Raw genomic sequence first — 13,204 nt, forward strand, 5'->3', positions numbered from 1 at the left:
TTTGTAACGGTCTGGGTGTTTTCTATGTATAGATAATATATATGTATTTACGAAAAAAAATCTTTGTATTTATATCAGTTGTCTAGTACCCATAACATAATCTTCAGCTAGCTTAACTTGGGTCTAGATGAAGCTGTGTGAATTGTCCTGAGATTACTATTATTACTATAATAAATCTTTTCAAATCAGCCGATGTTTATTTTTGCCATAATACGTGCTGTTACCATGTGATAATATTACGTACGTACTTATTAAACTATTAACTTATTATTAAATTATTAACTATTTATACTGTTTTAAATGTGATGCGTTCATTATTTATATTTCCTTTGAATTAAAGACAAATGTATATATATATATATATATACATTTATATAAACTTGCACACTTAGTTGATCCAGCCACGATCCGTAGATATTGCTGATTCCACTGTCTCTCTCTTTCTATCACTATCTTTGTATTCTAATATGCGATGTTGCCGTTCCGGCATGGTCTCGGCCGGAACGGCAACATCGCATATGTTGCGCGTTGTTGCCAAATGTATTCGTCGATAGTAGTAGATACCTATACGCGATATATATTTTTTCAACAATTTCCTGCAATAGTGAATCCGTATCGGCAATTTTTTTAAATGCACAAAGATTTTTTGGCTCTGAATATATTTAAAAATCATTTACTTGTGTGTTGATGAATTTATATACTAGTACATGAAGTACCTAATACTTGTTTTGATTTGAATAGGTAGCGATATTATGAATTTATTATACGTAATCTAAAGATTTTGACGAAATAAAAGTAATTAGTTATCTGTTAACCTTGACTTCATGCTGGCACCAGTATTATCAGATGATGAACATACTCTTCGAAAACTTATGTACAGCAGAAATATCGTGTTTGGACTCATTAGATAGGTCTCGATGAATAGAGTTTAAAAAACTTAAAATAAATGGTAAATTAGAAATAATGTATAAATACCCCTTACGTAAAATTCAACCACTTTAAACTTAATAATAATAATAATTAGGAAAAGAGAAAAGCTATACATGTACTGAAAGTAATTGATGTCTTCCACACAATATTTTCACTATTAAACAACTCTGTTTGTTCAGTAAAAGTGTAAATACACTGGTAACCTTTAATCATATTTTATATGCAAACATTACATATACAAACCCTAAAGTTTTATTTCAGAATAGCCAGTAGTTTTGAAGAAATAAGTCTTTGAAATTGTACGTGTAACTTATATATATACTAGTTTTTTCACCATAACAAACAACACCAATATGGCCTAGTTAGTAGTTTACCTGTGTACCAATTAATAATAATAGTAATCTCAGGACAATTCACACAGCTTCATCTAGACCCAAGTTAAGCTAGCTGAAGATTATGTTATGGGTACTAGACAACTGATATAAATACAAAGATTTTTTTCGTAAATACATATATATTATCTATACATAGAAAACACCCAGACCGTTACAAACAATCCTACTCACGAATACAAATGTTTGCAGCGTGCGAGGAATCGAACCCTCGACCACCAAGCAGGAATCAAAGCAGTGTGCTAGCTAAATCGCTAGACTACCGACAACTAGCTGTACCGCGTGGAATTTAACTTCTTATATTTTAGAAAAATAAAGTTAAATTCCACACGGACGAAATCCCGTGTACAGCTAGTCATCAATAAAAAAACACGTAGGTATCTCTAATATATTATACAGTAGCTGTTCCCGCGACTTCGTCCACGTGGTTTTTAACTTTATTTTTCTAAAATAAAAGTAGCCTAAGTTACTAGGTAGTAGCCTTATTACATCAGCTACCTGCCAAAAAAAGTCCCGTCAAAATCGGTCCAGCCATTTCAGAGATTAGCCGGAACAAACAGACAGACGGACAAAAATTGTAAAATATGTTATTTTGGTGTATTATGTACCGTATTTATATTCATATGCAAGTAGTAAAAAACGGTTATTTCAATATTACAAACAACAGGCTTCAACATTCTCAAGTACCACAAAAAAGATGTTTTTATTAAAAACAAGCTGTTCCCGCGACTTCGTCCGCGTGGAATTAAACTTTATTTTTCTAAAATAAAAGTAACCTAAGTTACTCCTTATAAATCAGCTACCTGCCAAAAAGAAGTACCGTCAAAATCGGTCCAGCCATTTCAGAGATTAGCCGGAACAAACAGACCGACAGACAGACAGACTAAAATTATAAAAATTGTTATTTTGGTATATGTACCTTATATATATTCATATGCATGTAGTAAAAAACGGTTATTTCAATATTACAAACAGACACTCCAATTTTATTTATATGTATAGATGTATAGATTATTATTTATTTATTTATTTATTCATCCAAAATAATACAAATTGTGTAGGATAACGTAATAGTAACATTACAGTAAAATTTTGTCAACAACATAATAGCAACTTAAATATTAAATCTCGGTATATCTATAGACTAGCTGGCCCCAGCGACTTCGTCCGCGTGAAATTTTATTTTATTTTTCTAAAATAACAGTAGCGTAAGTTACTCCTTATTACATCAGCTACTTGCCAAAAAAAGTCCCGTCAAAATCGGTCCAGCTATTTCAGAGATTAGCCGGAACAAACAGACAGACAGACAGACAAAACTTGTAAAATATGTTATTTTGGTGTATGTACCGGATTTATATTCATATGCAAGTAGTAAAAACGGTTATTTCAATATTACAAACAGACACTCCAATTTTATTTACATGTATAGATGTATAGATTAAAAAAAAAGTAACAGTCATAAGGCTAGTCGTATGCCTAATATATATAATAATGTAATAAATTCATTTAAACAGAAATTGCGGGAATATTATTTAAATTTGTAACTTTTTTACTGTCCTTCTCCTTTTTTAACATCTTTCTGTTATATCCCTATAGTTCTCTCTATATTTTCTGTTTTTCTTACTTTCAATTTGAGACTGTACTTATAATTTGATTATCGGGTCATTATGTATTTATTTATACATTTATGGGTTATATATTTATGTATGTATATTGTTATTTTTTTATAGAAATGTATATTTTGCTTTGTATTTATATATCTTTTTTTGACATTTCTTATTTATATTAGTGCACCGCCAATAATCTTTCGCTGCACCACTCATGGTTGCCTGGTAAATAACGCGGCAAGATATTAAGTCCGCCACATGTACAAATTTTTTTTGTGCATTAAAGTTAAATAAATAAAAAAAATACAATACTGTTTAATGAAAATGCGTATTGTCTAGTGCTTTGAGATGTATCAAAATAAGGTCAACAAAAAAGTCCGTGATGGTATATGTCTATCTCTCAAGGATAACCAACAATAACCATTTTTTATCTTTTACATTTTACGGGAATTTTTTTTATCGTATGTTTCCCTTAAAATCATGTAAACTATGCTATTATGTCATAATCTAAAGAAATAATAATATTTTATAGTGAAATATCCACTATAAAATAGTAATGTAAGTAGCAATGTAATTCGTTACGCGCGAATCAGCTGTTATAAGGTCAAAGGTCGGTGCACCCCGCGTATTTGATAAATAGTGCTTCTCTGGATGTCTTTAAGAGAAAATGGCAGTATGTACGTGTATATGTACAAGTCCTTAAGTGTTAAGTTTTTCAAATGTACAATAAAGAATAAATATTTTTAAGTACAGTACTTACGTACATTAATATAATACCTACTTTTTACTTGTATCTATTGTCATCAAAATTAAATTATAAGTTCTTAACTTGACCACGACTATGTGACCCTCTCTTGGCGCCAAAACGAGTGAAAAAATGAACAGCATACGACGACGACGCATACCTATAGAGTGGAGCAACTGCTTATTCAGTTTTATTCAACTATTTAGTCCCTCCACCGTTACAATGAATGGAGGCGGATATTACAATGTATGTAGCATTGCGAATATAAAATATCTAGATTAGGTATAATAAATTCATAATTGATAGACCGTTACGGTATCAGAGCCAAAAAGTCTTCTTTCTTTATTTATGTACTGTTAGATGCGACATCGACTTTGTTTTATACTACACTATGTAATGATTGATATACCTATGTAAAATAAATAAAATATCTGAGGTTTGGACAAAAATTCAAAAGGTACTTTATTTTGAAAAAGTATTTTGAAAATACCTATTTTGCATTTAGTATTTGAAATACAAAACTATTTTTGTTTTTAGAGTGACATTTCTATGAATTCACTGTCGATAGCGAGCGGTGCGATGGAAAAAGATAACCGTTTATAAAAATATAATAAATAGCGCTGGACAATTAACACAGACTGATACTGAACTGATATAAATAGATATTTTATCTTGTAAATACATATATAATATACATATAAAACACCCAGACCGATGAAATCAATCGATGACCGATGAGTACATATGTTTGCACCGTGCGAGAAATCGAACCCGCGACCATCGGATGTAAAGCGGTGTGACCACCGAGGCAGTCGAAATACATAAATAATCTTATGAATTTAATTTATTCTAATTTGTTTGTGTGCGCGGGGTGCGGTGTACGGTGCTCCCCCCTGCCTCCACCGTTGCTGGAGCTTGCATGTATGGAGCATTGCGAATATAAAATATCTAGATTAGTAAATTAATAAATTCATAATTGATAGACCGTTACGGTATCTATATATATTCGGATTAAAATAAGTATCGCAGTAAGGACCAGTATATAAAGTGATCAACACAATTAATTGATTTTTGAAATATATATACGGAGCCAAAAAGTCTTTGTGTATTCAAAAAATATCTAATTTGTTTGTGTGCGCGGGGTGCGGTGTACGGTGCTCCCCCTGCAACGGTGGAGTTACTATGTATGGAGCATTGCGAATATAAAATATCTACATTAGTAAATTAATAAATTCATAATTGATAGACCGTTACGGTATCTATATATATTCGGATGAAAATAAGTATCGCAGTAAGGACGAGTATATAAAGTGATCAACATAATTAATTGATTTTTGGAATATATTCAGAGCCAAAAAGTCTTTGTGTATACCAAAAATTTAGCCGTTCGGAGCCATTCAGTCACGAATTATTAGTAAAAAAAGTGTCGAGTATATCGTACTATCGACGAATATATATGGCCACATCGCAAAATAGAATGCGACGTTGCCATACCGCCTGAGATATACGCGATAGAGGTCAAGTTATTCAGTGTAAAAGGTGGAATCGGCAAGTGTTTAGGTTGTGGCGTCTATATACACATAAATACACACATATATATGCAATAAACTTAAATATATACCAAATAGTCTCTTATCCTGTAATTTTGTAATTTCCAGCCTATTATTTTTGTTATTAAATAATTTTTATTCTTCTATGAATACAGTTGAAAAGATTCCCGCGCACAATGAACTACATCCGGCCCAAGGATGACCGGCGCGCACGGAAACGAGCTGAAGTGCGCACCCGCAAGGAAGAAGAGAAGAACAAGAAAATGGAAGAGATCGCACGGCTGAAGGCGCTCAAACTGAAAGAGATACAAGAGAAGATCGCTAGGATCAAAGAGGTTACGGGAAATGATGATCTCGCCTTTGAGGTAAAAATACAATTTCACTTGTTTTTATTAAATGATTAACTTCTCCAATAACCAGTGATAATAAATTATTACCCCTTTTTAAGAAAATTACGCGGACGGAAAACTATGAAATTTCGTACACTTAGGGGCCGTTCAAGTATTACGTAAGCACTATAGGGGGCGGGGTCTTTTTCTTTGCTTATTTTGGATGACATGGGGGTGGGGGAGTCTGTATGATGATTACGTCATCGGTCGTAATTTACTTTTTTACACGAATGGCAACCCTCACATTGTCTTTGCTAAAAAAACAATACATTAATTGAGAAATGTTTACGTAAGCATGGGGGGAGGGGTAAATAATTGTGATAAATCTGCTTACGTAATACTTGAACAGCCCCTTATAGTTTATATAGAGAAGGTTATATAGTGCAGAATACAAATATCCCATCAAAAACATAAATGTGAAATGATAGCCGAGTTTAATATTATGATATATGGCTTGATTGTTGACTTGTTACGACAAAAGAGATGAGATCTAAATGGGTGCCAAGTTCAATGGTCTGTCCTGAAATGTATTTATAACAATATAAAATATCATTTCTTCTTATAACTTAGGATAATATACTGTAGCCTAAGGTCTAACTTGGCCAGTTCTCATATACCAATTATTACTTTCGATTGCTAGTTACTATTAATATTAAAATAGGAACCGACAAGTAACATGTTTAGAACTTGGGAAGGCTACAGTATATTTCGTATATGAAAACTAGCCAAGTTAGACCTTAGGCTACAGTATATTATCCTAAGTTATAAGAAGAAATGATATTTTATATTGTTATAAATACATTTCAGGACAGACCATTGAACTTGGCACCCATTTAGATCTCATCTCTTTTGTCGTAGAAGTCAACAATCAAGCCATATATCATAATATTAAACTCGGCTATCATTTCACATTTATGTTTTTGATGGGATATCATTACTTTTTGTACATAAATTATACGAGGTACTTATTTATAACTAAATTAATACCAAATTATTTTTGATAAATTACTGTATTTTCGTATATTTACGAGGTATAATTGTCTTTTTTTTTGTGTTATTTTCTATATTTTCTTGTAACTTTTAAATGTTCAAGTGCAATGCCAATTCAGTATCAGGAATTTTTGGGCAAATCGGGGCGGTATAACGTCCACAGATGGTTGTACTCTACAATAGAGTTCTCGTGACTTGGATCAAAATTGTTAAGACGTACTCCATCTAAGGTTTTAACTCTGAAGAGTCCAACGTAAACCTGCCCTTTATTAAATATAGAGGAGGCTATGTTGAGAAGAGGACTGCCAAAACTAAGGCCTTGTGATTTGTGGATAGTAATAGCATATGTTAAGCAAATACGGAATTGTTCTCTATCAACATATACATTATTTAATATCTGAAACTTCGTATTGACACGTTATAGTTCGTAAAGACGATTATGTAACAAATTGACTGTTATCTATTGAATTCTCAAGAAAACAATTTGTTACCAATAAGTTCTCATTCTCGAGTTAACTGTACAGTCCTACTTATAACTATACTAAAATTGTTATTAATTTTTGGTTTAAACTATTGTCTATACCATACGTATTTACTAAAATAATGTAATAATAATATAATCACAAATATATAAGTATAATTTAAGAAAGCTATAAATTTCGTAGCATAAATCGCAACCTTATAGGTTAGATATCCAGAAACAAAACATTGAGTTTTATCGCACCGCTCCCACACGGCGCCACCGCGGCGCCCTATACCGAAATGCCTATTATTTAATAATTATTTATAAAAATAATGATTTTACACTATCGATGTGCGCTAAATATTGAAACAATAATTAATACCAAATCTCAGTTAATAACATAATAAATACGAAATTCGACTATACTCCTAGTTATAAGTACGAGTATATTTTAGACAGAATCTAAATTATAGCAACTAGTGTTTACCGCTCAATGCAATATTTGAAGTTTGCTAGTTATCGACACTGATGTGAAGGGGTCAACGTAAATTGGTAATGATCGACGTTTTCATACAATATTACTTTCCGTCCAGTACAAGATGAGATTTTTCGCCAGGGATCAATGTCAATTGGTGGCTATCGACGTTTTCATAGAATTTTAGTATTCGTCCAGTATAAGTTGAAATAGAATCAATTAAAGTGAAAAATTGTAATAAAATGATAACAATTTACCAGTTTCAGATTTTTTCCTTTATATTCACCTAATTACCTATCTGCATACCAAATTTGAACTTCCTAGGTCATCTGGAAGTGGGTTATAATTTTGATCTATAGTTGATCAGTGATAAAAATGACGATTTTTGGACATTAATATCTAAATAACCGTTTGAGATATGTTTATGAAATTTGGAACACATATTTATCTCGCAAGTCTCAATATATGAACCAAATTTGACAGGTTTGTGTGAAAGAGTTTTTGAGTTATGAGGGGGTCAAAAGTGGCTCCAAATGGTTCGTGTAAATATACACACGGTGCTGCAAGCCAGTTTACTTGAAACTCGGCTTGACACGCTGCCGCGTGTCTAGATATATATTTTTTTAATTATACCTGACAATACATTGAACAAAAAAAACATTACACTACTATTTGATATACACGCATATATATAATCTTTTATTTATTGCCTGTGCCTGTGATTATAGGAGTATAGTCTTTGACAATAGAACCTTTATAATGTCCAAACTTATAATTTAATAATAATAATTCTCAGGACAATCCACACAGCGCCATCTAGTCCTAAGCAAAACAGATCTTGTGGCATGGGTTATAGACAACGGATAGAAAAGAATAGAAAATCATTTATTCAAATAAACTTAAATTGATGCACTATTGAATAGTCTTCATATTTTAATCTACCGCTCATTTGGATAGCTGTCTCATCACAAGAAGAACGAGCAAGAAACTTGCGTGTTGCTCTTTTAAATAATTTTATTGTTACTTTACATTTTTAAGTTGCAGTGTATGAATATAAACTACCAATTAGAACTAATTCAATTATATACTCAAATTGAGAAAATATAAAACATAGACACTTACATTTTATACATAGGAAACACCTAGATAGATTCAAATAATCATACTCATAAATACAAAATGTTTGCACCGTACGAGGAATCGAATCCGCGATCCATCGGAAGTAAAGCGTGCTTAACAGATAGACCACCGAGGCCGTAAATTTAAATGTATAGTGGTCGATTTTCAACCACTAATAAATTTAATTCCGCTAGGAGCAAGACATCGAGGGTGACTTCGACCCTGAGGAACACGACCGCCGCATGCGCGCATTGTTCGACGAAGAATACTACGGAGAAGCAGATACGGAGAAACCAAGATTCCCCGACTTGGATGAAGAACTTGAGATTGGTAATATAGTTATATCATTTGAGCTTTTGAAGAAAAATAGAGAGGACATCCTTTAATATACTTTATTATTTAACTATCTACTCACCTCGGCTTCGCACGGGTGTACATGTATTATGTATTTTTAGGGATCAAAATAGCATGGTGGAGGATGATAGGATAAGCATAAAGTCAGGTTAGTTAGCTCATCATGGTTAATTCACCAGGACTTAATTACGACGGTTTTCAAAAGGAACCTAGTTTCCTTCTTCGTTAGCAATAGATAGAGTGATTCAAGAGGAAGGTTTATATATAATAAACATTCCTCTTGAATCACTATATATTAAAAAAACCGCGTCAAAATCCGTTGCGTAGTTTTAAAGATTTAAGCATACATACGGATAGACAGCGAATTTGTTTTATACTATTTAATGATGATGTATTTTTCAAATCCAAAATATCTTTATTCATGTAGGTCTATTACATACTCTTATGATATGTCAAATCTACCGTCAGTTCGGAATAATTTCGAGTTGAGAAAAACTGACAAGAAACTCAGCTCGTATTCTTTTCAAATAAATGTTGTACATGTTTACAATAATACAGAATATAAATTATAAATAATGTATTCTTTAGTTTTATATGTTTTCTTTTTAATTATAATCTGTTTTAAGACGAGTTAGTACTATTTTTTGTCAGTTATTCTCAGCTCAAACAACATTACATAACTAACGGTAGATTTGACTTATCACAAATGTCCTTTATACACCTATATGAATGCATATATTTTGTTCCCGGGGCCCCGAGGATACAACGGGCCCCTGTCCCCACTGAATATGGTAACGATATTTAGAATATAAAAAAATCGCATCAACCACATTGTGGAATCACCTTCCAGCAATGGTATTTCCGAATCGATACGATATTGAAACCTTCAAGAAAAGAGCTTATTCCTTTTTGAAAGGCCGACAACGTACTTGCAATTCCCCTGGTGTTGCGGGTGCTCATGGGCGGCGGTAATCACTTACCATCAGGTGAGCCGCATGCTCGTTTGTCCCCTGTGTTATAAAAAAAAACATCATAAAAACAAACTTTGTTTTCTATTAACCAGTTTTATTAATACCCATTCATTTTCTTCTTATTTCAGAAAACTGGGACAAATATGAGACAGACAATCAAGACGTACAAAAGCACGGTGATGCTGTACCACATTGTGAAGATGATGATTTCAATGTACGTGTAACTTTTTTATTATTATGAATTACGCTAATTAAATAGAATAAAAAATCATTTATTCGAATAAACTTACATTGAAGCACTTTTGAATAGTCATCACATTTCAATCTACCACTCATTCGGAAAGCTGTCTCACCCATGAAGAACGAGCAAGAATCTTGCGTGTTGCTCTTTTAAATTATTGTATTGTTCCTTTACATTTTTAAGTTGAAGTGTGTGAATACAAACTACCACTACACTATTAGCACTAATTCAATTAAATACTCAAATAGAGAAAATATGAAATATACAACCAACTGGTTGAGCAACTAAATAAGAATAAATCTCGTAGTGATTAGAGCAGACCAGTCCCTACAAGCAGCACTCGTCATGAGTATGACGTATGAACCAGCCATCACTGCGCTCGACCAATGGCTGGCTCATAGATTATTCTAGAATAACATAGGATATATTTAGCATTAGCACTAATTTAATTAAATACTCAAATAAATGAATGAATTCAAATTATACAGATGGACGCCGATTATGACCCGAAACAAGCCAGGGCGAATCTCCTCGAAGAAATCCAACAGAGTCTGGTTAAAAAGCGTCGCAATCGGAAGCGAAAATCCAAGCTTCACCATCTTCTTAACGTGGAGAAACCCAAGTTTATCCCAACTACAGCGGAGAAAACATATGCTGAGTATATGGATGAGTATTACAAGATGGACTGTGAGGATGTTATAGGCGGTGATCTGCCCACTAGGTTTAAATACAGAGAAGTCGTGCCGAATGATTATGGATTGACTATTGAGGAGGTTAGTAATTTTTTTTTATTTTATTTAAATTTATTTATTCAGATAAATATATATTAATTTACGAAAAAAATCTTTGTATTTGTGTCAGTTGTCTGGTACCCATAACACAATGTTCAGCTAGCTTAACTTGTGTCTAGATGAAGCTGTGTGAATTCTCCTGAGATTACTATTATTACTATAATAAATCTTTTCAAATCAGCCGATGTTTATTTTTGCCATAATACGTGCTGTTACCATGTGATAATATTACGTACTTACTGTTTGATAATGTGATAATATTACGTACTTATTACTGTTTTAAATGTGATGCGTTCATTATTTATATTTCCTTTGAATTAAAGACAAGTATATATATATATATATATACGCGCACTTATTTGCACACTGATGTTGATCCAGCCACGACCCGTAGATACATTTGCTGGTTCCACTGTCTCTCTCTTTCTACCTCTATAACGGTATCGTGGCGGAACGGCAACATGTTGCCGTTCCGCGTTCCCGCGTGTTCCCTAGATAAAGTATTCGTCGATAGTACCTGTACTCGATATATATTTTTTCAACAATTTCCTGCAATAGTGACTCCGTATCAGCAAAATTTTTTAAATGCACAAAAACTTTTTGGCTCTGAATATATTTAAAAAATCATTTACTTGTGTGTTGATGAATTTATATACTAGTACATGAAGTACCTAAAATACTTGTTTTGATCCGAATAGGCAGCGATATTATGAATTTATTATACGTAATCTAAAGATTTTGACGAAATAAGAGTAATTAGTTATCTGTTAACCTTGACTTCATACTGGCACCAGTATTATCAGATGATGAACATACTCTTCGAAAACTTACAGCAGAAATATCGTGTTTGGACTCATTAGATTGGTCTCGATGAATAGAGTTTAAAAAACTTAAAATAAATGGTAAATTAGAAATGACGTATAAAAACACTCTACGCAAAATTCAACCACTTTAAAACTTAATAATAATAATGAGGAAAAGATAAAAGCTATAAGTGCACTGAAAGTAATTGATGGATGGATTGATTGATTGATATCCACACAATATTTTCAGTAGTAAACAACTCTGTTTGTTCAGTAAAAGTGTAAATACACTGGTAACCTTTAATCACATTTTATATGCAAACATTACATATGCAAACCCTAAAGTTTTATTTCAGAATGGCCAGTAGTTTTGAAGAAATAAGCCTTTGAAATTGTACGTGTAACTTATATGTATACTAGTTTTTTTACAGAATGAACAAAAATAGAATGGCGTAGTAGTAGTAGTAGTGTACCTATGTACCAACTTACACACCTCGGGTTCGATTCCCACCATTGACTATTGTTATTTATTTCTTTTTGTTTTTTTTAAATTTAATATTTTAATAATTAAATTAATTTATACGAGAAAAACGTAGTTAAGTATTAAATTAATTTTACTAGTTAGAAGTGTACCTGTGTACCAACTTACCACACAGACACCCCGGGTTCGATTCCCACCATTGACTATTGTTATTTAGTTGTTTTTGTTTTTTAATTAAATATTTAAATAATTAAATTAATTTATACGAGAAAAACGTAGTTAAGTATTAAATTAATTTTACTAGTTTGTTTGTTTGTGTTAATTATTTATAAGATTAATTACTGTAATTGTTAGCTGCTTTACAATTTAGAAAGTATAATAGTTAATGTAAATTAAAATTAATTTAATACTTGACAACTTTTTGTTCGATTAAATTCATTTAACCCTTAAGTTCATTTTGTATAGTATACCATACATACAACTTTATAAAATACTATGATCACTATAAATTAATTTTTAACTTCGTTTTATTAACACATAACATTTCTGGACGTTTATTTATACTTCAAAAATAAAAATAGTCGTTTATCTGTCATAATTTTAAATCAGTTGTGAAAAATAACCATCAAGATGCGCCGCTCTGGTTTAACTAAGGTAAGTTTAATTTTATTTTTATGTTTTTACCCCTAAATATGTATGTTTATTCTAAAATTCGCATGCCTAAAAGTTTGTTCTTACATATTTTTATATATATGCTGTTGTCGCTATGAGAATTAGCATGTTTTTGTCGTGTTTTTTACTAACGTATATTATACTATACAATGCCGCAGCTGCAGTAATCTACCTTTCGTCGATGCTGTATAGAATAATATACATTGCTAACTTCATGGGATCATAATGTTC

At 32.0% G+C, this 13,204-nt stretch overlaps 1 protein-coding gene across 1 annotated transcript; it reads left to right on the top strand.

The window, feature by feature from the left end:
- The first annotated feature begins 5,400 nt into the window (after positions 1-5,400).
- Positions 5,401-12,790, top strand: LOC131846085 (protein KRI1 homolog). The gene is made up of 5 exons (XM_059195302.1): positions 5,401-5,589; positions 8,855-8,990; positions 10,114-10,199; positions 10,715-10,999; positions 12,767-12,790. The coding sequence occupies exons 1-5, from the start codon at positions 5,401-5,403 to the stop codon at positions 12,788-12,790; spliced, it is 720 nt and encodes a 239-aa protein (XP_059051285.1).
- The last annotated feature ends 414 nt before the right edge of the window (positions 12,791-13,204 follow it).

The sequence above is a fragment of the Achroia grisella genome, unplaced genomic scaffold (assembly GCF_030625045.1).
Source record: "Achroia grisella isolate CSIRO2021 unplaced genomic scaffold, CSIRO_AGI_Agris_v1 utg4880, whole genome shotgun sequence".
Classification (NCBI taxonomy): domain Eukaryota; kingdom Metazoa; phylum Arthropoda; class Insecta; order Lepidoptera; family Pyralidae; genus Achroia; species Achroia grisella.